This window comes from Cyprinodon variegatus, unplaced genomic scaffold, assembly GCF_000732505.1.
Source record: "Cyprinodon variegatus isolate N-32 unplaced genomic scaffold, C_variegatus-1.0 Scaffold859, whole genome shotgun sequence".
In the NCBI taxonomy this organism is placed as follows: domain Eukaryota; kingdom Metazoa; phylum Chordata; class Actinopteri; order Cyprinodontiformes; family Cyprinodontidae; genus Cyprinodon; species Cyprinodon variegatus.
Window position 1 is genome coordinate 289054 of NW_015151312.1, and position 25546 is coordinate 314599.

At 39.4% G+C, this 25546-nt stretch overlaps 1 protein-coding gene across 1 annotated transcript in view; it reads left to right on the forward strand.

The window, feature by feature from the left end:
* The first annotated feature begins 8318 nt into the window (after positions 1-8318).
* LOC107099316 (zinc finger protein 423-like) overlaps positions 8319-25546 on the forward strand; it is a 45439-nt gene continuing 28211 nt past the window's right edge. The window contains exon 1 of the mRNA XM_015397373.1: positions 8319-9421. Coding sequence (XP_015252859.1) covers positions 9382-9421 — 40 coding nt within the window. The 5' untranslated portion in view covers positions 8319-9381. The remainder of the gene's footprint in view (positions 9422-25546) is intronic.

The following is a 25546-nucleotide window of genomic DNA, read 5'->3' on the forward strand; positions in this document are numbered from 1 at the left end:
TCTCCATATTCACTTTCTTGTTCTTTTTTCAACGAAGAAAACATTAAATTGTTGCTCTCTAAAGGAGTAAACATATCTTACGCACATCATGGGAAAGAACGACGGTAAAGATTTAGATTGCAGTCTTCAGGGCATTCATTTTTAGGTATCATTACTGGTTTTGGTTCCTTGTGCACTTCATCTAAGTCCCAACATCAACCCCTTTTCTACCAACACATGCCCCCTAATAATTCACAAATCGTAAAAATTATCCTTTCATTTATTATTCCATGTGGTACTTGGCCAGAGGTATTGAAACAGCCCCACAGCATGACAGTACCACAACCATGCTTGAGAGCTGGTACTTCATTCTAAGACTCCATCAAACATACATTTTTCCCTTTTTTTCCTCCAAATGTTCTTGGTTTAAGATTTGGATCATTGTATCTCAAAACCAGGGGCTCATTACTCTATAGCAAGGGTTTTCAACCTTTATAATCCAAAGTGCCATTTATGTCAAAAGAGGAGAGATACATTTTCTTCTATTGGATGCTCATATAAAAAAATACTAAAAAGAAATAGCAAAACATCTTCTAAAAAAAAATTACATGAGAAATAGATCGAAACACAAATCATTGGTAATTCTTTTGTCATTCTGTTGTGTAAATTCATTGTAATATTCTATTAAAAATCAAAACTGCTAAAACCTGTTTTTGTTTTTATAATGATATTCAAAAGCTTTGGGCAATTCTTAATAATTTTTAGCCAAAATTATTAAAAGGAATTATGCAGGTCTAAAGAAACACCTCTGGCCCTGGAGCCACAGTTCACAGACCCCTGGTCTGGGATACGGTCCGTTCAAAAACGAGAGACCACATGAAAAAAGGAGATCTAAAAGCTTGGTTTGAGATCTTGTCAAACAGACTTTAAGATGCATAAATGCTTATATTTTTGGTTAAAATAAAATGAACTCCAAACTCAGCTGCGAGAGTCTTTGTGATCCTCCCTGTCTGCACATGACTCACATTGATTATTTCCATCACAAAAACCTTGGCAGGTGAGCCAGGCTGCAAAAAAAAAAAAAGCTTGAAAACAAACATTGAAATGATGATGCTGAATGATTATTGCGAGGTGGCTGCAGGCGAAACTCTAGACTCTCTGTTTTCACCTTTGGATCAAATGATGAAGGTAGCTTATACTGAGACAAACAAACAAGCAGCAGTAAGCACACACACTCAGATACATTTTTGTATTCATGCATGTACCATGTACATCAGCGCATGCATTCTATTGAAATTCAAAGTAGTTTAGAATAATGCAGAAGACTGCACTTCAGCTGCTGAATGGGAATCTGCAGAACAACAAGCTTTTCTCTGTTGGACTGCTGCTCCAGGTCACATTAACTCCAGATAAAGGCTGCAGTTCTGTGTTTGCATTACAATCAGCCCCTCTTCTGCTTGTTTCAAATAAAAAAGGACAATATAAAGTGTTAAAAACAGAGATATAAGCAGAGCAGAGGACAGGTAGAGAGAGACTTGAGGCAGTAGAGGGATTAAGGTAGGCAGGGAGGGAGTGTGCTTCAGGCTATATAAATATAACATGAACTGTGTTCGCAGGTGGCAGGTGGGGAAGGAGCACAATGTAGAGGAACCATGTTCATGACTACTTTGTTCAGTTGTGGAGAATAGACTTTCACTGACTCTTCACCTCAGGAATACCAGGCTTTGATAGCTGGGAGACAGAGAGCGGACTCCTGTGGTACCAGCTCGCAGCGGTCTCTGACCCTGACTCTGCAAACAGCCTCTCCATCTTATTTTGGTTGCAGATGCTCACACCTTGTATTGTGTTGTCGTTTTTACGTCGGTGTGAGCTGTGATAATCCAGGGTGTTTGGACTTTTTGTATGGAATGGTGCATGGAGGGAGGGATGAGATTTTATAAAATGACTATAGCAGCCCTAATTCCTGTGATAAAAAATTTAACCTCCATCCCATTTCAAATCATTGTCTTTACATTCTTCATCAATTAATACAAATAGTTGCAATTTTATGCTGGTCCTTTTTTTTTTCTCAGATTAATGATACAAATATTTATTTACATAGCGCTTATTTCTAATGACTTGTTGTTAAAATTGCTAAATTATTTACAGATTTATTTATCCAGTTTATGTAGATGTTAAAAAATATAATTACTTTTCATAGATTTCCTATGTATTCAGCAATTAACTAGATTTCATTTGTAATGCGTTACCTTTGCAGTCCTGGCAAACAGAAGATATACTTTCCTATAAAGGCTTTTACAGCTAAGAACATGGGAGCAAGGATTTGTTCTTCAGAATCTAAAATTTTGAGAATCTTGTTTTAAGATAAAAAAAAATAAAAACAACAAAAAAGTAAAACTATTGAGGAGACACTAAGTGCATCCTGCTGATTCTTAAAGGTATGGTGGAGTATTTTTTAAAAAAGACCTGCCCTCTCCAATTTTGAAATATGCCCATGCACAACCTTTTACCCTCTACCGAGAGGGAACACCTGTTAAACACGTGTAAGCATGCACAAGGTCATTTCTCCTCAAGGAGTTGATAAGACGGTCGCCGGGATGGATCTCATCTTACCCATGTTTATATATAAAAAGTTTCCATGCAAATAAGACATAAAAAAATGCTGACTTGCTTGTATGTGTGTGTGTGCTGCAGTGGAAATTTGGACATGTTTGCAGGGTAAATAAGGATTTGTGGCCACAGTATAACTACTAATGATGCAAATTACACAATCAATAAACTTATCTTCCATGGAAAGTTACAATATAGAGGTAGATAACTTTTACCAGCAGTAGTGTGAAATGGATTACTCCAAATAGCATGAAAAACTTTATCTGTTAAGTAGAAACTTGCTGGCATCAGTGGGAAGCCCGACCGGTGCTTTCAGTGTATGCCATCGAATGAAAGTATCTCTTAAAAACACTCTGGTCTTGTTTGTCTCTTCTGAGGCCTTTCTCTTCTTCTCATACTGTCATGTTTGGTTTAACGTGTCTAACCCACATGCAGAACACTCAGAGGCAGGAGAAAAGTTCAAAGGGTTATTAAGAAGATTTGTACACAATAAAGGACTGATCCAGAGGGGAACTCGTCTGGTCACGAGTGGGTTCTGAAAAGCTCACAGATTAATCAGATCCAGGACTGGTCACGAGTAGGATCACTGCAGAGGGGGACAGAGGAGTTAGTGAAGGTCCAGGTATTTAGCAGGAATCGAGTGTGCAGGGCTGTACCTGTTCTGTAGTTGAACTGAACAGCAGGGGGGGGGGGGGGGAACCTTGAGGGTCCAGAGGCTGTCGGCAGGCTGAGGGCTAGGCGGAGGCAGAGCTTAATTTGAGTGCAGGCAGATAACAGATTTGAGTTTCCTTCCAGTATCTTCTGAGAGTGGGCAGGCAGGTCTTAGACAGGAATTGTTCTCCAGAGTTCTTCTGAGAACGAACAGGCAGATCACCGGCAGAGAAACTCTTCAGGGTTTCAGGTTTCTGGCAGATTCAATCTAGGAAGCAGAGAGGAGAAAACAGATCAGGTTCAAGTTCAGGTTTTCAGGGAGTCAGAGGTTCAGACAGGCTGGTTGGCTCAGGCTTGCTAACCGTTACTGGCAAACACTCTGGCACTGGAGAGAAGTCCTCTGCCTCCTTAAATACAGATCTCCTGATGAGCAGATGAGTGACAGGTGGTTGCAATCAGCTCCGGCTCCAGGAGATCTCGTACGCCCTCTGGTGGAGAAAGTGGACAGACCTCCAGATCCCAACACATACATTTAATAGACACTTTTTCTCTTACGACCCTCAGCCATTTTCAAAGAACCGCGTGAGAAAGCCGAGCTTCAATTACTGGCTGAAACTGTAGCTCACCACATAAAAGTGTGCATGCGCAGAAAAAGATTGCTAACCGAGAACAAGCACATAGGACGGACTTATGTAAACATATCACCAGAATGACTGACAATTAGGAGGACCACTTATTTTGATGATCCACTCGGAAAAAGAACATCCTCCACTATACCTTTAAGTCGACATTCAGGTGCTGATAAGTAAAGAACCTGATTGTCTGATTCGGATCAGACAAGAAGAACCGCTGCAGAAGCAGGAGTTTTGGTGGTTTGCTGCCATGGAGCATTCAGGTTTGTGTTAACACACTGAGCATCTGTCCCTCTGTCTGGTCGTGTCTGCATGTCGGGCCACTCTGAAAAGATGTTTTGAAGTTGAACTTTTTTTCAAATGTAGGTTAGAGAAGAAATTAAGCCCAGTAATTTCAGACAGGTTTGTAGGATCTATTGGTCACTGTAAAATTTACTTCAGGGGCTAATGAGCTCAACACCCAGAGCTCCTGAACCACTCTTCTGAATTCTGGATCCCGTGTCCTAATATTGAGTGATAACTCAGAAATATGTGGCTTGTTTGTAGCTTAAGGGAGGGCAGGGCCGCCTGTGGAGCTGGTTGACAGTTGCCTTTTGTATATCTGCTTCTTTTTCTATGTCTGCTTCTGTCTCCTTGAAACCCAGTCGGCCTCAGCAGATGACCGCTCACATTGAGCCTGGTTCTGCTTAAGGTTTCTTTCTGTTAAAAGGGAGATTTTCCTCTCCACTGTCACTACAAGCATTGTTGGTGTGAGGGATTGCTGTAGAGTCAATAAGTCGATGCAATCAACTGGTTTTCCTTGGATAGAAAACTTTGAATCTGTTTGTATTCGGACTGTATGATCTGGTTGAATTGTAAAGTGCTTTAGGATGACATGTGTTGTGAATTGGAGCTATATAAATCAGCTGAATTGAGATCAATTATAGATTTTAGAAATGTCTATAAGAGACTATGTTTATTTGTTTTACCCACCCCGCTCCCTTTTTTGCTCAAGCCTGGCTTTTTAAAATTAGTCTTAAAAATGAAATTGATTTACAGATTATTATCTTACACAATTGGTCACAATTGAAATCCTCAAACTATGCTAGGAAGGATAATGTTGCCTTGCTGTTTTACCTCTTAAATAATAAGATATACTAAAGAGTCAAAGTTTTTAAAGATGCAGCAGGCGGTGTTTGTTCCAATGAGCAAGGCTTTGTTTGTCAATCTTGTGTCTATGCAGAAAAACTAGAGTCTGTATAGAACTGAATAAAAAGTATTTATGTAAAGCCTGAAAATAACTTATGTAGGTTTGAAATTGAATGTAACATTAAGTTAGTTTACAGTAAGCAGCAGCTTTGATTTAAGGTGAAAGTGTTGGATCATAAAGATCTTCATGAAATCCCGTCTGGTTCCTTGTTTTCTGTCTCTTTCCTGTTAAGGTATGAAATCTTTGAGCCAAATCCCCATTTTTGAGCCATAAAGCTACATCTGCTGCTGGTTTATTCCATTGATGTCCTGTCTGTATCAATTCCCGCTGCATGTCTGTTGGCCGACTTATTCAGAAGCTGCTACTTGATGTTCTCTTGTTGTGTGTATTAGAAAGCCAAATCTGGGTGGAGATGACAGAGGGTGTAATCGCTGGCTATGTGATTCAACAATAAGACCCTTAGAAGCCATTCAGACTGGGGCCTGTCCTTGACCCTTAAGGAGCTTGTAATGTGGGCTTTTTTTCCCTGCTCTTTGTATTTCTAGGCACAAATGAGGAGGGGTGCCGGAGGTGGAGGGAGGACCAACCACTGAGTGAGGGCTTCTGGCCCTCCATGTCAGTGGCAGCATACAGGGGGAGCTTCACACACACACATAAACACATGCACGCATTGGTTCTCCTGGCGTGGACTCATTTCATTTGGAAGGAAGGGTGAAGGTTTGAGGGTGAGACAAGAGAGGGGATGGAGAGTTGAGAGAAAAGAAGTACCCCCTCCTCCCACCTTCGGGAACTCCAGCAGGGGGCCGATCTTAAAGGCTTCTCTGTCTCTCCACAGGGGGACGGGGTGTGGTAGGGGGGCAGGGAGGCTCAATCTGCGGCCCCGCTGGTCAGCACTGGGAGCTCCACGTTGCTCGGCTATCCATGACAACCAGAGTGAGAGACGCGAGAGGGAAAGTGAGGGAACATGGAAAAGCTCAGCTGCGGTCAGAGAGCGCTCGGTTGGAGCAGAGAGATGAGAACAAAGCACCCAGTGATTTTCATTTCTACCTCTTTGTTTGCTTTATATTGTCCACAGACGTGTCCCCTCTTTGCTTACTGGGAATAAAGAGGCTTCAAAGGAGATGCAGGCACACACAGCCATGTCGACATAAATGCACACACATGTGTGGCTAATTGAATTATGTGTATACAGTGAGTCAGATGCTTTCTGTTCACTGTGGCTTCACTGTGAAAGCAGCTCTCAGAAGGGGCACAGCACCCCTAAAGCTGAAGAGCTAAGGCCGGCAGAGGATGCAGAGAGGGTTTTTTAAAGAAAATGTCAACAGATTTTAAACCTCTGAGGTTACATCCCTGTTACACAAAGGGCTATGCTCTTCTGTGTTCATCACTGGATTGTAAGTTAATGGTTCTTATGTTAAGAGCAGAACATGTTTAATAAGCATCAGCACTGTATAAAAACAAACTTTCACAAATGCAGGAGTTAGTGTACCAAATGCTTCTCAGGTGCTTCATGAGATATAATGAAACTTTATGGAAGGTAGAGGCCAATAAAGATGAAATCTATTTGCTCTCTTTTAAGTGTTTTCAATATTCAAACTGAAGTATTTCCTATTGCATAATCAATGCATGGAGAATTACTATTCAACCATCAGAAATCAAGTAAACATAGCTTTGTGTCAGAAGATGTGGCAAACATGTTTGTCTGTTTCAGAAGAGAGAATTGTGGGATTGCGTATTGGAAGGAACAACTCACAGGGGATACTTCAGATACTCTGGCTTTCTCCTGGAGTCCAATAACATTACTGCTAGCTTGGTACCTCTACAATATCCTTAGGTGTAAGTCAGTATCATCGTTTGTCCGTTGTGTCTTTGTCTTGTCCTCGTATGGAGGGTGAACCATCCTCTTGCCTGCCGTCCACTGGAAATCTCCCCCTCATAGACATTGGAATCCTAAAACACATCAGAAACTGTTGCTATGTTCAATAAAAAAAAACACTAAATGTGAAGGGAGATCAAGTGATTGGGCCTAAACTACTGTGCAGCTTTAAGAAAACTAGTGATCAGTGAGGCTAATCAGGGTAAAAGCTTAAGGGAGCATAAAGATTAAACTTGAGATCAATAGAGGAAGGCCATGTAGTATGATGGGTCCAGATTTAGCCTGTTCCAGAGTGATGGGTGCATCAGGGTAAGACGGGATATGGCTTAAGTGATGCATCCATCATGCAAAGTGCCTACAAGCCTGAAGGAGCAGTGGTATGATCTTGAGTTGCTGCAGCTGATCAAGACCTCTGACTTCTAGTACAAGAAGTATTTCTGTCATCTGCAGAAATACTCAGATAACTACAGTGGTTGGATGCATCAGAAATTGAAGAGTAAAGGGAGGTGGTGGACTGCTTTGTGGCATGGTGTGGAAACAATCATCTGACCCAAAATGTGAGTAAAAAAGGAGATTATTATATTTCAGAAGAAACTACAACTTTATTGAACACAATTACCATTGAGGGACGAGAAGTGGAGGTGGTGGAGTAGTATATACCTCAGGGTTTATCTGAGCAACTCGACTGAAGACTATAGTGTGGAGCCGTTTACAAGAAGGGACAACATACTTCTCGAGGAAGATTAGATCCTTCGGTGTTTGCAGCGAGATGCTGCATATCTTCTGTAAGTCTGTTGTGGAGAGTGTGATCTCTTCTGCCATCGCCTGCTGGGAAACAGCATCAGAGCAAATGACTTAAAGAAGCTCAACCAGCTGATCAAGAAGGCTGACTCTGTCCTGGGAATTCCTCTAAAACCTCTGGAAATGGTTTTTACAAACAATAATTATTCACAAAATTACCATTATGGAAAAACCCTGAGCATCCTATTAAACTGATTGACATACATGAGCTCTTTCTGTTTCTTCAGATTTGCTGTAAGACAGCTTCTACCTGTTGAAGAAGTCCCTTACATTTAATTCCTCTTTGTATGAAGCTATTTCAATTTTATTGAATTAACAGAGACTAGCAGAGTCTGAAATGGAGCATCTGTTTTTCTCTTTTTTTTTGTTGTTATTTCTATGAGAATTGCCCACACTGTTCTTTACTGATAGTCACCTTTCTGCCGATGACCTCAGTTGAGTCCACTCTCTCCCTCAGTTCCACTCCCCGTTGCAGTTGCGCCATTCAGCCACAGCTCGCCGCTGTTGCATAACTCTCCTCCCCTCTCTCCCTCCCTCTGCCCATCTCACTCTCTCTCCTGCCTCTCTGCCTCAGCCAACCCGGGCTGTGCCGAGCTGCTCCCTGCGGGATCAGAGCGCTCCCCCGCCGGGACCCTTCTCTCACATCCCCCTGCTGGGACGCGGCTACATTTCCAGCCAAGCACTGCCTGCCTTGGCTTTATTATGTGTGTCTGCGCCGCAGCCCCGCCAGCAGAGGCAGGCAGAGGAGGAGGAGGGAGGCTGGTAGCCAGAGTCAGGACAAAGAAAAAGCAGGGAGACAGAGGCTAGCGCAGGGTTAGGCTGCTGTTTATTAGTGCCGCTGTAGGAAATATTAACAAACAGAAAACGTGGGTTGTAAAAGCAGCTTTCCCCTCTGGGTGGAGAAACAGGGAGAAGGAGCGCACTGTCCACAGATCCACACCACCTAGAGTAGAATTAAGGGACGGAACGCAGGAGGCTGTCCGGTTCGTCTCTTGGAGGGGGGTTAAAGAGAACCAGAGCAGGTTGAAACAGTAAACTAAAGGAGCTCAGAGGAAGAGGAGAGGAGCGCGCGTCATTCGATAGCCAATTATTTTAGAAAATCCCCCCAAAAAAGAACAAAACAACAACCCCACTCTCTGCGGGGACTGTGGCTGTCACTTCTCTCTACCACAGCGCGTGGAGGTCCTGCCCAGGTGTTTGATTTGCCGCGCGCGTGGGTGGCAGCTCGCGCACAGGTCCGTCCGCGAGCGCTGGAAGAGATTGGAGAAGGCGGAACGCGTGCCGCGCGACAGCGGAGAAACAGCCGAAACAAACCCAAAAAGGCTGTCTGAGTCGCGGCGAATAAGGAAGTTTTGTCCGCTTATCCTACAGGTTGCGCCAACCTTTTTTATTTTTATTTAATTCCTTCCTTTGAAGGAGGAAACAGCAGCATCTGCCTGCCGTCCGTTCGCGGTGCGTCGGGCTGCTACTGGCCGGACTGACGCCGGAGAGCGACGCTGCCGCATTGCAACAGGCGGAGAGGAGGTGGAGGTGAAGAAGAGGAGCGGACAGCCCGGCTGCTCCGCCGCCTGCATGGGAAGCTGAAACACGAAGCGGAACGAGAGCAGTTAGAGAAAAGCAAGGTTTCAGAGAGCAGAGCGGAGATGTCCAGACGGAAACAGGCCAAGCCGCGTTCAGTTAAAGGTAAGAAAGTCCTGCTTTGGTAGCAGACTGGGAATCCTGCCGCCTTAGCCTTGTTTCTTAATTTAATTGAAGTTAATATCCCCCCAACGGGCTGTAAGCAGGTTATGTGAACCTCTACAGCCACCAAGAAAATAAAATAAAAAAACAACTTGTGTTTTTTCTACTCCGTGTACTTGACTGAGTGGAAAATAGTTTTTTTAATCTGTTAACACGGGTGGATCATTGTTCTGTCAGCGTGCTGTGAGCTTTTTCTTTTTTTTTTCACAAACTTGTGGTTCAATGAATGAGTTTGATTTCTGCAGTCTAATTTAGACTGTAAATTTAGTCCCATTTTAATCTTACTGATGTTTCATGATTAAAATATAAAATGTTTTGCAGTTTGTAGGTTTTGCATCTTATTTTAGTCCAATTACTTATATTTTTAACCAGTGCAAGGTGTGGGTTCATATTTATTAAATAAACAACAATAATTTTAGTGTTTTTTGTTGCAAAAATAAGTTTTTAGTGTTGCTTAATGAAGCATGATTTTTTTTTTTGCTCCATCTTCATAAAGTGTAGTTCATTGCAGTGCATGGGTGAGTGGACATCATGCAGGGGCGGGGTAGAAGGGGGGCATGTGGTGTCCTTGGCCTGGCTGTTTCCTTTATGAGACCCAGATGGGCGACGGGACTGTCCAACCATGTGGTCACCAACACCCCCCCTCCTTCTTTCCCCATTTCCTTAAACCATCCAGGCTTCGCTTTTTCCCTTTGCTGTGCCTGAATCGTTTCTGGCATTAATTGTAACTCATGGCTGTTGGACCAGAACTGTGATGTCTGGTGGTTTTAATCCTCCACTATGAGGCAAGACGCCATTAATTTAGTCCACATTAGAAGGGAGGCTGTGTGTGCTGTGCAGGAATCTCTGACAGAATGTGTCAATGCGCTCCCTTGGGGATTGGTTTGTGGTTTTTTAGGGCTTTCTACTGCAGGCTGAGTGTTCAGGCAAACTGTTTAAAATTGTTTTTCTTTTAGCTCTCATAGGGAAGAAGATTTGATTGGCAGTGACAGTTTTCACTTCCCACAGCCGCCTCAGGAATCTCTATAGCAAAGCTGTGAAAAAGTGAAGCTCATTTCCACAGTACAGACCTGGTTCTGGTCTAAAAATGCAGAATATTAGCTGCATCCTTTATCAGCGTGTGAACATTGTAACTCAGGAAGCTCAAACCCCATATTTAGCTGTGCTGAACAGGTTAAACATGGGTGAAGATTTCTGTAACACAAATGAAATACTGAAAGTTTCTTCAGACCAAAATAGCTTATTTAAAAAAAAAAAAGTCATGTTTGGCTCTAAATGGGTGACTGCATCAACCAACAAGTCCTACTCAGATCTTGAAAACATAAGATCTTTCCCCTGCATTGCTCCCTGACCATAACGTGGAAGAAAGGACGAAGATTATTGTTGCGTCCCGTCAGGATCGTTGGATCCATCTGCGTTCTGTGTGTGTTTGTCTGAGCTCATGTTGTTGGAAGTGGGATCTCGTCTTTGAGGCCGGCGGGTCTCAGCAGCCTGGATAACGGGAGCTTAGCTTCAGTGAGGCAGCGGAGCGAAGCGAAGCGATGCAAAGCCGATGCAGACGACCACCACTCTCTTTCTCTCTCTCTCTCTCTGATTTTTCTGCAAATACAGCCCTTGTTGCCTTGTCTTTAAGCGCCATGTGTTATGTATACTCCTGTGTGTGTTTCCTATCTCCCATCCACACCTTGCTCCTCTGACAGCTTGGCACGGCCTGCATGGGAGGGGGGCGCTTGAAGGGGGAAACTAGGGGAGGGGGTGAAGGGTAAACAGTATGGGGGGTGTAGCAGGTGAGAGGCCAGGCTGAGGTGAGCATCACCGGGGGATTATCTGTGTTTTCGTGTTCTCCTGTCTTTCACCTGCTTACCGAACTCTGACCTGGCTTAGCGTCCATCCAGCCGCGTGCAGGAAAACAGCTACAGAGAGCCGCTGAGTCCCAATTCCTCCATCTCTGCTGCTGCAGGTCTGGACCGAATCACAATGACCCGCTCCGGAACGGCTTGATCATACATCATTCTGGCTTCTAGCTCAGATGTTATCAAATTCTGTCTTTTTTTGGTGTTTATATTTATTGTTTTCTCTTAACTGCCCTTCCTTAAAGCTGCATAGAATAGCTGTCTGCATTAAGACGCTCAGGCAATGATATTCATCTCTTACAAACTTCTACTTTCCAGCGTTTTCACATAAGAGGTGATTTGTTCTAGGATAGTTTTCGTTTTTATAACAATCACAATACTTATGAAGTGGAAAACTATAAATAATCAAAAGCTTGCAAATGTGAATCCAAGCCTGTAAAATGATATGAAAACATGCAATTAGGGTAAATATGAAAATGAAGATATTTCTTCTGGTTTACCAACATTGAATTCACAACCCGCCTTGAGCCTTCCAGTCTTTGTTGATTCATTATTTTTAGCTAAACTCTGCTAAGATGCTGCAGTCTGGAAATGCATGATCAAAAATCTTCATCGGTTGATCCAGTACTTAAACATTGAAATGGCTTAACTTAAATGCATCAAAACTAAGTCCATCTCTTTGGGTGCATTCTCTTCTCAATCATCAGCTTTGTTTCTTTCTGAGTTTGATAAGTTTTACAACAGATAGTCGATCCATATAATAGGTAAAAAAAAACATGAAATGTTACTGTTTGATTCCTAAATAACCACCTCTGTTTCCTTTATGTTTTTAAACTCCTTTAACATATATTTTAATCTTCAGTGGAAAGCATAACTGCTGCTCCGTGCATCTTTGATCAGAGTTTTGAAAGCTGTCAGCGAAAGCCCACCCAGCTGGTGGAATAGCCCATTAGCGAGCAGGGCATGACTGTAAAGAGCTTTAGATTTATATTAATTATAAATGCATCAGTCAGTTACCAAGAATTTGGAGTTGGTCAGTTGTCCCTTGATTGGCTTTGAAGGGTCAAACTGGTCAAACAATAAAAAAACTGAAACTGGTTTCTCTACTTGTCAAATTCATGAATGCTTAAATCTGGTGTTTATATGGGGCAGATGTTTGAAAAATAAATAAAAGCAATCTTTTATTTTTCTTATGTTTTCATGTGCAGCACATTGGCCAGTGGGTGTTCATCTTAAATGTTCTTTATGAATAGATTTGATCTCATTTGATTATCTTAATTAATTAAAACCCAGTACCTTGTTAAGGGAACCTGTAGCACACTGCCTTCTTTAATGTTACATAAACCGTGATAAAAATCTGATTGGCAGTTCAGAAATCAGATTAAAAGCTGGTATTGGCCTTCTTTAAGCCTGATTAGTGCATCTCCAAACAACTTCTTTAAGAGGCAGTGAGAGCTGAGATGTTCATCTAACTGGTTGGATTTAATGCACTCGTGCAGAAGACTCAAAACGTGATAATTTAATGAATATAGCTTTGGGATGGTCCTTTGGACTAATGATAGAGGAAATATCGATATGCATTTTATGTTGGGCAGCTCTAACAGGTTCATTCATGTAGGCAATTCAACTAAAAATCAGTTCCTAACTCAGTGATCACTGTCACACTGTGTTTAGTGTCTAAGGAAGAAAGCCAAACTGTATCCAGTTATAAATTGCTGTATGTTGGTTAGAAATGGCAAATCAAAAAGGGGAAAACTGAGGGGATGTTTATGATCAGAACTATTAATTTTCTTTCTGGAACTATATGAATGTATATTAAATCTTGTATTTTTCAGTTTAAACATATATCTGCTCTTTGTAATCATTGATCATTTTTCACACCCTGTCAGTATACACAGTTTTTTTTCTTATTTGGGGGCTAAATCTATATCTATAATTGTGCAAAGTAGGGCTGAAACAATTCTTAGGATTAATCGTGATTATGGAAAAAATTGTCATCTAATTTAGGAATCAATTAATTGATTAAGTGGAGTATAGAGACGGTAAAATATGCTTTTAGCTGACATAGCAACCCACTGAATGCTGTAATTATATCAAAATCGTAAACTGTCCATATGCTCTATCCAGAACTCCTCAAGTGGAAACGTTTTAGTTTCACCTGGTTTAATTTAGTAAATAATCTTCTATAAGGAAGCTTTGGCTATCTGATTATTAATCGATGAATTGAGAAAAACAATGAACAGATTTATTGATTGGCAAAATAATTGTTAGTTGCAGCCCTAATGCAAAGGAATGCTCTTTTAAAACTTAACCTCTCAGGTGATCAAATAGCTCTCATCTGATATTTGCCTCTCATGTCTTTTCAGGCATTGATTTAGCAGAAATTTATGTTAAAAAAAGAATAACGCAAATAGAAAAAATGTTTTATATCTCCTTCCGGTCTTATCCTGGTTATTATGTTCACATTTTGAAAATTAAGTGTTAAGCAACTGCTCAAAGGAATCCATGGCAGGATTAGGTTTGTAAAGCCTTCCAGTATATATCGGATGACATTTGTTCCTGCAAGGCTGAGAGGCTAGGACCTTGGTGAATTTATTGGAGATCTTTAAATCTGTCACACAGCATCTATAGAAATGCAGACAATTAATAATTATTGTTTTAAAAAGGTCTAACAGAAATAGATGAGGTTCATGTGCGTTTTCTTAAGCAATTGCTGTAAACGGATCTTCTAACAGAATGGAAATAATGAGGCAGTGCATTTTAAGTCCTTACTAAGTCAGCAACATTAGTGTTTTTTACTGATTTCATTGTCAAACTTCCGTGTTTTATATTGTTTTATATTTATATAACAGTATACAACTTCTTCTGCCTTTACATCTCTTTTATGTCAAAGTAAACAGATTTTTGCTTGAAGATATTTTTCCTTATGTTTAAAATCATCCTCATTGCTGCCTTGATGAGCAGAGATCCTCCTTCAAAACGTGTTGGTTTTGAAGGATTTAGTGAAACGGTCGAGCCTCTGCAGCGATTAGACCCTGTTAGCAGGGACGGGACCTGACTAATTGCCGTCTGTAAATTGAACATGGACTAATGGTGCGATGATGGTGCCATGAAACGAGCTCCTGGGTTAAAAAAAAAAGCAGGCATGAGCCTGAGGAAGAAACGAAAGCGAGCTCTGCTTCCCTCTTATCAAAATATTATTTCAGTGGATTAATCCGTTTTTAATGTGTGTCTTTAGTGAAGCGAGGAAGGCAGAAATCTCATTCTGTGTCTGCTATCTCTCTCTCCCTCTCAGCCCTCAGCCCCTGGAGTCTCTCATGCATTATGTAGTGATGATTATTACTTAATTACACATTAATAAATCCGCTTCATTTGCAGGACATTAAACGGGAGCTGAGCACATGTGACAGGGAGATGGAGGAGGGCGGGAAGAGCGTAGCGGAGCGCTCACTTTTTCAGCATTCTTTGCTTTGTTTTCCACTGTTTGTTTGGAGCCGACGGAGCCAAATGAGCTCTGTGGAGGTTGGATTTGCTGCTTTAGGGATCCGGGTCGATGACATCATTCCACTCTATCTCCTCCTTTCTGATTCTTCTGCTTTATATTTCTTTTGTCCCATCCTTACATGGATACAGTTCAGTGTTTTACTGATGAGTGCAAATAAAATCCTCAGTTGAATTACATCATCATGATCCTTTGCCTTCATCAAGTGTCTGAGTTAGTTTCACTTTGTTTGCCAGACCTGTGAATCATTAACTGTTCACTTAAATTAAGAATAGATTATCTAATCAACGTTTCTGGACTGAATATTAATTCCTATCAAAACAAAAGTAAACGGTCGTTAAAAATAAGTTTATATATATATATATATATATATATATATATATATATATATATATATATAGTTAAATAGTAGATTTTGTATTAGTATATGGGCAAAAAATAAACCAAATATCCTAAGTGTATCTTAATATATATATATATATATATATAGTTAAATAGTAGATTTTGTATTAGTATATGGGCAAAAAATAAACCAAATATCCTAAGTGTATCTTAATATACCAAAAGGTTTCACAGGTTCAAGAGTGTCACTTTTTCAATTTAGGCAATGCACCCTGAATGCATCAGGATCTTCAAGGCTTTTTCTTCACAGTCAAACCTATAGTTGTTAATCTGATCAATTCTCGTAGGTAGCTATTACATTATCTGTAATAGTATACCGATAAAGTATTTAGTCCACTTGAAAGGTCAGCTTCCATCTCTGAGATTTAGGAAAGGGATGAAACTCAAAATTGTATTTTTGTTGAAAAAAATTCAAAAAATATATCCCCCATCAGTCTATGTCAGTATTAGTTGCAGTGTGGACTGAGTGGACACAGTACAACCAATAAAGTATTCTTTATTAATTTAAATTTCTTGATAGACACTCATGTTATCTTTCAAAGGGATTTTAATCCACAATTTTATGGACTTTCAAAATTCTTCTTTGGACTTTTTAGTTCTTTTTATCGATTTTACTTGTTCTTTTTATTTAGTATAAACAAATAAAAAATCTAATTTAGTATAAATTTTTGACTGCATATTGTGCAATAACAGAAAATTGTTAATTAAAAACTATTTTTCGCATGCAAGCAGTATCTGACTGGTCTGTAGTGAACAGAATGAAAACACAAAAAGATCCTACTTTTTTACCCATGAATCAATTGTGTGTCAAAGTTAAAGGACTTGAACAAAGTTAGAGACTTAGACTCCCTTTATTGTCATTACACAAAAAAACACAAGGTGAATCTTGACAACGAAATGTTGATTACTTGGCTGCCAGTGTAACACAGCTAAGATCTTATTCCTACACAATAAATAGGTTTTCTATAACTAAGAGCTAGCTATATACAGGGTAAAGAGTATATATATATATATATATATATATATATATATATATTTTGCACTGAGTTATTGAAAACGAAACATTAAATTGAAGACAAAACTAAACTAAAGAAGACAAACCTAAACTTGGACAATGACTGACTGACTGAGCGAGTAGAAAAGCAGCGAAAGTTGTAAGAAGATTGTGGATGACCATCTAAAAGCTGGGAGCATCATGGCTCAAGTAATACTGACAGTGCTTTCCAAGTGGGTTCTTAGTGGAGTTGGCTTCAGACGTTCCCACTCCGGGAGTAGGTTTCAAATATTGTTGATTTTGCTGCTGCTTCTTCCAAACAGGACCCCCAGCTGACCAAGAAGTTTGTTGGATACACCCAAACCCAGCTAGGGGCCTTAGTTCTGCTTGGAAAGATGTTGCACGGTTCTTGTTTTACTGTAAAGCCTTTGCATTAGGTCACCCAACGATTGCGTTGGAGACAGATCCCCTGTCTGTTTGTCTTTCTCCTTCCATCTGGATTTGCCATTAGCGGGGTCTTTAGTGTCACCCTTTGGCAGAGCACAGACTCTTTCACAGGACGACCTGCTCTTATAAAACCCTAACCTCTAACATGTGGCTATGATTACATGAAGGCTGCAGTGTTTCTCAGGTATGGCTGAATTTTACCAGCTCTGTGAAAGCTGTGTGCTGCTTTGTGTGTCCTGTGAATCATCTCATTAGTGTTTGCACAGCTTTAGATTGGGTTTGCGATTGGTGCACGTGCAGCCACGTTGTGTCGCTCCTGTATGAAAAGCCTGCAGTGGCTTTGCATTAAGGCTTGCTCAACCATTAAATGGCTCTCTGAAAGCTTTGTTAGAATTTCCATTGACTCCTCAGCAGGGGGTGGGTTTGAGTTTTTGCTATTTTTCTTTGATAAACGGGACAAAACAGACTAATGTAATCGGTGATTGGCGGTGCCCAGCGGTACCATGAATTGAATGTAATGGACTCATGTGGATCAGCGCTCAATTACAACCAAATTACTCAACAATAGAAAGCTTGGAGAGTAACACATACCTAAGTAGATTAGGCCTTCTGTCACTCTGTGAAGAAAACAAAGTGCATGCGCTAATATTGGAAGTAATCACTCTCATTTTCTTTTTGTACCTGATCCCGAATGGATTCTAAATATTATTCAGAAATACAAAGCTCTAGAGTCTAGTCTAACATTGACCTTTACCAGCATCAGGAACAGTTTTCAATCTTATAAAACCTTTTTGTAAATTAACCAGTAAGATTTTATATCAGACTTCAGCTCTTGATTACTTACTTAATTACTTGAATTGTTCCTTTTGGGGGGTAAAAATAAAGGCTCATAAATACATACACCCATTATTATTATTATTATGCTTATTTCCCTTTGTCATCAACAAGCCACTAGGTGTTTGTCCACTTTTCTTGGTAGAATTGTTGCAGTTTGTTGAAGAGTAGTTTTTTTGTTTTAAAGGTGGAATTTAGGGAGGCCGTTTTGGCTGCCTGTTTTATCCATTCTCAAACCCAATATAATGTGAGTTTTAGATCGTTGTCCTGTAGTTGAATGTTGGAAAAACTGTAAATCATAAAGCATTTTTTACATTGTTTACATTTGATCACCATGTTTACATTTTATCACTGCTGCACTTTAGAAATGGAAATGTCTTGAGAACTGCACTGATGGAAATTTTACACTCTGTGTACAAAACCACAATAAAGTTTGCCTAAGTCCAAGTCTTAGTTAAAGCACCAAACCGTGTTCATATTCCAATCATTTGCTCTCAGTTGGAGCTTAAAGTTGAAGAATATTGCTTATCTTCCTTTCTCATTACCTTTTTCTTTTTGGACGACTCGCCTCTACCTCTGGCAGCTAAACCAGCTCCAAAGCATTATCTGGCAACCGCCATGCTTCTTAGTTTTTGGGTTTTTTTTCATTTGAAAGACATACCTTGAGTCTCCTAAACACATTTTTCCCAGTCTTTGCTGAATCTGGAGAAAAGAAAGAGATGATAGCTCTAGATACAAATAATTAAACAGCAATTAGGCTCAGGTATATAAAGATGACACTAGTCAGAGTAAATATGAAGCCCTTTTGATTTTTATCAACTGGAATGATTTGAAGGTGGGATCTTTGATGGTTTTACCTTCGGATGAACCAGAACTAGATGTAGTTTAAAGCATGAAAAGGTGGTCAAAGCTTCTACTTAGCTTCTAGTGTTTTTCCCTCAGCGTGATGTGAATTTGCCAGCCGCATCTCCTTATCAGCAGCCGGCCGGTTGTTGTGCAGGTGCATGTGTGTGGGAGAAGCAGACCGGGGCGATGCCATCCTAGCGGCTTAGCTAGCCTTTCCTGTCAGCAGCAAACTCACTGGACCTGAACACCATCCCTGTCTCCTGTTGTCCTCCTCACCACTACCATCATCACCATACCTTGAGATAAACGCACTGAAATACACACAAACTGCATCTCTCTGAGCGTGGTCTGATGGAGAGTATGATGATTCTGGTTGAACTTTAGGAACACAATAATTTATGTGTATTAGAGTCCATCACAAATGTAACTTTTTTACATCGATGATCTAAACGCGGAAAGAAATTGAAATGATTTTATAAAGTCTTAGTCGTTTTTATTTTATGTTAGTTATATTGTTGCTCTGTTTTGTTAGTTAAACGATTTTTCTGTTGTATAAGCAGATGCAGATATACTTTTTAAGTTAAAATTGTCAATTGATATATGGTGATACATATATCTTCATCGTGAAAACCTGGCTAGCGCCACAAAATAAACCAGAGATAGAAAGTTGATGTTAGAAAATAGGAGGCTGAATATTATGAATCTTGTTGGAGATTCTGAAAGGATCCTTTTCTTCCTATTTGTCACCTTTGGAAGATGAAGATTTGCTTTTTACTCTTAGATGATGGATGTTGATAGGGTGTGTTAATATCTGTCACTATGTTTGAATGTGAATCATTTGTTCTGACCCCATCTACTTCTTAGTTCTTTAATTCACCCTGATCTTTCTAACTTCCTCTCCTCTTCCATTTCTCCTGCCCCATCATATTCTGTACATTAAACATTAGTGGAGGGGGCAATTAGCAGTTCCCTTTTGCACACCTGGCTGATGCATAATGAATTTACTGTGCTCCCCTTCCTCTCTATGTGCCACGCACTGATGTTGATGAAAGGAGGACTTTTGGGAAAAGGGAATCTGTGTGTAGATGTGTGTGTGTGTGTGTGTGTCTAAGATGGAGCTTTTTGTCTCCTGTTCTGACCTTATCTAACCTCTTGAGTTTGAGCTTCAGTCCAGGTCAAAAGTCTCTGTTTCAGCAATGTTTTTGGACAAATTGCTTGATAGGAAAAAAAAAAAAGCATTGTGCATTTAAACTTTATTTTGGAAAACCACTTTTTTATATTTCCTAAATATACATACCCAAACAGATTTATTAGTAACCCCTGTTGATGAAGAATACTAAATCCTGAAATAGATTCATTATTGATTACAACTTGTGGGTTCCTGATACATCTGTTTTTTCCTCCAATATAATACAAATTTTTCAGCTTTGAGTATTTACTCTTACAAATATTGAAGTGATACAATATCAGCACAGATCATCAATACTTTTAGTATATGTGACGTATGGTAAAGAACTGTCTGCATGTTAGCTACAGTAGAGTATCTGTTATCCTGTGGGTCTGTCCCTCACATAACCTGCCAGCCTTGTAAAAGCTCTTTGAAATGAAACTTTAACTAAAAAGCTAGTGATTGTGGCCATAAAAACAGAAAATTTGCCATTCGCTTGGTTTTTCTGCGTGATACAAAGATAAAGCAATTTCCAAAATCATCAGAACTGTTTTACCAGAAACAAAATCAACCTGAAGGCTCACAAAAACTGGAATTACTTTAGTTTTACCATACATTTCTAGATGTGCAGCCCATTTTTATGAGGTTTAACCTCCTGATCCTCTAATTAATGCATACATTTACATTTTTAAACATAAACCCAGCCCCCTAAAAAGCACAGAACCCAGCCTGAGACCCAGACTAATGTTCATTGTCCTCGGAGCAGGGAGCCTTCTGGAGAACAAGCTGCTTCTGTTGTGTTTCTGCTTTTTATCGAGCGCTCTCCCAGCTCTTTGTAGAGTGCGCCTCACTATAGACCCACCGATGTTTCCTTTCAGCGCTGGAGTCTTCAGTTGGTTTTTCTAACTCCTTTCCATTCACCTTCCAGTCAAAAGGCAACAGCCCCCTGCTGGGAGCCCTACAATGGAGCGAGCTGCAGCAGGAGAGAAGAGAAAGAGTAAAACAGCAAGAGACAGAAAGACGGAGGCTCCTCGCTGAAAAAGATGTTGGAGAAACTGTTTCAGGGAAAAATAAGACCTGACCCGTGTCTTTAAATTAAGTTTAGTGTTTTCTGTGTGTAAAAAAAACAACATTCTGTAGATAAACGCAGAGGTAAAGAATTAGTGAACTCATTCTCCTGATGTCAAGCATCTAATTGAGCTTTTTACAGCTTAGAGATGTACAAAAAATGTTTTATTACTTTCAGTCTCAATGTATGAAGTGTTTTGGTAGTATTTTATTCAGAGCAGAAAAAATTATGGAGACAATTCAAAAAACTGTGGAAAAATACTTATATATTGAATATTTTATTCTAAAAGAAAACTTTTTAAATAATTAAAAATAAAGTCTAAAAAAAATTCATTTTCTTTACTTTAAAGATAGAAAGCTTACGTGACCCCTGATTGCAGCACTGTGCAAATATATTTTTTTAAAAACGGCAATTGATTGCAGATCTTCTATTATGTGGTAACTGGTTGGTAGTTTTATAGTGCGTTATAAAGTCCAAGGATCCCAAAGTGCTTTACACTACAATCAGTCATTCATCCTTTATGTTGTAGCCACAACCAAGCAGCAAAAGCGATGCCTTCGTACACTGACGCCATCATGCCTGACCGCCATCAGTAGGCAGTGTGGGTTAAGCATCTTGCCCAAGGGTTTAACGACTAAGATTAACGGAACTGAAGTTCGAACTGCAATCTTTCTCTCTGCATGCAATCTTTATTTGTAGTGATTTATTTATATATTTTTTGCTTACTTATTTAAAAAAGAAATTCCACTTTCTGATAAGAGTTTATGGTAAATATTTATCTAATTTTCCCATCATCTGTTCCCTACACCAGCAGATTTTGCTGCAGGAAACATTTTGAACTTTTTTGATGTTTAAAAGATGTCAGTATTAATATAAAATCTCTGTTCTGTGATGATTAGAGACATTAGAAAACAACTTTGTTATCCATCTCTGCTGGTGTTAAAACACACGTAACATTTTTTGGTTATTATCTTTCATTGGACAACCACCTGCCTTTGATTGAGAAGTTTTATCTGGAAGGTTATTCTGCTTTTTATAACAAAATACTGATAAGTCTGGATCTTTTTTCTTAATAAAAGAACATAAACAGCTTAAACAACTAGTTTTATTGTATGTTTTCAAAATGGAACTGTAGCATTTTTGATTGCGACGCTGGTGGAGAATAACAGAGCAAACAAGGAGGCACGCTCCGAGCGCTCACTGCCTGTGCTTTATGTATGTTTTTCCAGTTTCTCCCAGAAGGAGCATGACGAGCAAGTTAATCTGTCCGCCAGCGACACAAAGCTGTTTATTTCTCTTTTTTCCTCTCAGACAGTCCCCTTCTCTCTGTCTGTATCACCGCCCTTAAAGCCTAATCAAGTTTGTATCAAGCTAAATAATGCCTTAGCGTGAAATTTGTGTCTTCATTCAAAAAGCACTCCTGAGCCTGCACTACAAGAGAAAGCAATTATGTACCCCTCCCAACCCTCCCTGCCCTCGTTGTTCATCTACCACATATGGGTGCGTGGTTATGCATGAACTGCTGCATCTGAACTATACAGTTCGTCTCCTCTGGACAGCAGTTGTGTAACAGCTTAGTGTTCTGATAGTAAGCTCTGGGCCCAGTTTATACTGGTAAATACAGGCTGTATTTACTGGGAGGCGGGGGTGTCTTCTAGTTCAGTTATTTCTGGAGGCCTCCCAAGAGTGTAGGTGCTCCAGAGGAACGCTTTCCTCTTCCTCCTCCTCCTCCTGCTGCTGCTGCCCTCTCGCTCTCTTCAATCTTTGCCCTCCTTCACCTCGCCTCCCGTCTCACATGTGTGCTCCTCTTCACCTTCTTCACATTTATTTCAGACAGATGGATCAATAACAAACAACAGAGAATAACTCAAAATGAAATACTGAAGCAAACACCATTGTAGCTCATAAAAGCAGTTTTAAAAACAATAAACATTTTCAGTTCCAACCCAGATATTTAATTGTATTTGAGCATATTTTGACCAAGCACTTGAGTTTGGCAAGCATAGAGTTTATGGTAGAGTCTTTGATTGTTTGTCATTGGCAAAATGCAAAGATTACAAATAGAATCTTGGTTTTTAGAATATAGAGTTCTTTAACTATGTCTGGATTCATTCTGGTTTCCCTTGTTGGGCATTCAGCTAAGGACACTCAGTTTATCAATGGCTAAGAATGAGCCCATGTTAGCATCTCATGTAGATCATAAATTAATCCCCTTTCCTCCAGGTACTTTCATTAGAAATTCAAAATACAAACAGAGAAGGTTAAACTATTCCTTCTGCTGCAAAACTAATAGTTGTCGGTGGGCATTATATTGAGCAGCTATCATCTTTGCTGTATTGGCTAATGCAATATTTCATTTGCAAATGACTGACAGGGGGCAACATTTGTTACACATTCAGTCTTTTTTTTTTGTCTGGCTGTATAGTTGGTCAGTTGGATAGACTCTTACTATCTTCACCGGTCAAACATTGAACACTTGCGTTAATCGAAATTAATGTTGCAACTCTCAACAACAGTGTTCCGCATCTCTGAAAGTACTAAAACAAATTAATAATTTCATGGTAAATAAATTTTTTTTTGATGCAAATGGATCCGTCAAAGTAAAGAATAAATGTGGTGTTAAAGTGATGAAGTGTGCTTATTGCTTAAGATAATTTTGCAGATATGGCAAACTGATGATTGCTTGTTAACTAGTCTGGAGCTTGGAACTTAAAGGTATAGTGGAGGATCTTCCCAAATTTTCTAAAAAGACCCGCCCTCTCAACACAACCCTGAACCCGCTCCCGAAAAAGAAAAGCAATTAAAGGCGTGCGAGAAAATGCATGAGTCCATTTCTCCTCGTGCACGCTTTATTTTAATCATCCTCCAAAAAACAGATTTGCAATTTTTCCTCCATGTCAGAGTCACGGAGGATGGCCTTACATAAACATATTACCAGAATGATTGACAATTAGGAGGACAACTTATTTTGATGATCCACCTGTAAAAAAAGGACATCCTCCACTATACCTTTAACAAAGGTGCAGCACTTGGCTTGCTAATTCAGATTTGAAAGCTGGTTAACCTAAAAGAGAGTGATGGATGGACTGCTTCTGGTTTCAATATCATGATTATCTGTTTTTCAGGCAACTTGAATTGTTCCTAAACAGGCAAATTTGTTGGGATGAAAAATTTCAGTGGGCTTCTTTTAGCCAACTTACTGGGTTTTTCATTGCAGGGTTGCGTTGTGTTACTCATCGAACAGTCAGAAGGAGCTCCATTCACTGTGACACTTTAGCTTACGTTTCAATAAAATTACTTCAGAATTTTACAAAAAAAAAAAAAAGCCTTTTGAAATCTTAATATATCTAGATACAGGTAACCGTTAAAATTTGGGATAACACATTAAATCAGTTATGCTTCAGGTTAGGACTGCGTGTATCGTGAAGGTATCTGATCAATATCAATAGGAAATAAGTCTAATAGATGTAGGCAGAGGTAAGAATAAAGCCTCACATCTATTCACAGCCAAACTAAGCAGAGTTATTGGAAGGCTACATTTATTGGGAAAGGATAAAAGTTGCAATTTAAAGTTACGGTTGCAATTTAATTTGTAGGCTCTTTTCTCCAGGTCCTTATTTCAAATAAACAAACTAAACGATAATTATTGATACTGACTGATATAAAAATCTTTTTTCCAGACATATAAAAAGTTGTGTGCTGAATAAATCAAAATTAACTGTAATGTCTGAGGAGATGGACAGAATGCTTGTGTTGGAAAAAAGTGTAACTATAGCCTAGCTTATTAACAACTCAATCAGGTGCTACAGACTGCAGAATGCTAGTTATTTGATAATAATACTTACCTACTTTTATTTCTTTTCTGTTACTTTCATTTTCTCCTCATTCTTTTGTAGTTTTAACCTTCTTGTTCTAACTTTAGTCTCCTACCTCATTGCCCCCACCCCTTTCCAACACATCTCTTCTGCTATCGATTTCCCTTCCCACCATACTCTCTCTCTGACAGACAGAAAAACAAATGTCAGATCAGAGAGGCTCTTTAATCTCAAGCTGTGTTGTTTGGCCCTGAACATCAACTCTGTGCTCATCTGATTGTAGTGTACGTGTGTGCTTCTGTATGTGTGTGATAGAGAGAAAATGACTGTTGTACTCCATAGATTTGGTGTGTGTTGGAGCTCTTCTTCAGTTTGGAAGCTTTGTAAAGGTGCAGTCTCTATTTATTTATTTATAATTTTTTGGTATAGTATATAACAGTGTAATCTAAAGCAAGCCTTTATTAAAATAAGCTTGTTATACTGGGGTTTTAAGTTTGAAAATTTTTTAGATCAACTGAACTTCCAAGTTCTCTTTAAACAGATTCTGCACCTTCCTATTTTCATCTAGTTACATTTTACAGCACAATTAATTGAATAATATCTATAATCAAATATAGCAGCTAATAAAACTGAATCAGGCATTCATTTTTTGTTTTGTTAAGCATTCTTTGTTCAACAGACACGTGATCCATTAAGCAAAGGACAGCTCAGCAAAGATGTTATTTTTTTCCTTCTGAATATTACTGCTTTTAATCTTTTCAAATGTTTTCACTGTGTAACACCTTCAAAACAGCAATCCTGCTGAGGGTTTTTTGTAAACTAAAATTGTATTTACTATCAAACAGCACTATGTAAATATATTTGTAAAAATAACCTATCAAGTTATAAAAAATAAAAGTGCTTCACAGGAATCAATACTTGTTATTACTAGTTAATTATCTTCTCTCTATGCTTTTTTATCTAATTGTTCCTTTTTGTTAAATATTGCATTATCCTTTGAGCTAATTTTGTTTATTAATGTATTTTTTAGAGTGTTATGCTTCTGTCAAGATACAAACCTGAATGGTACAATTTCCATGTTTCATCTTTTTACAAAATATTTTATCCAAACATTTGGGGGATTGAACAAATTTTTCCG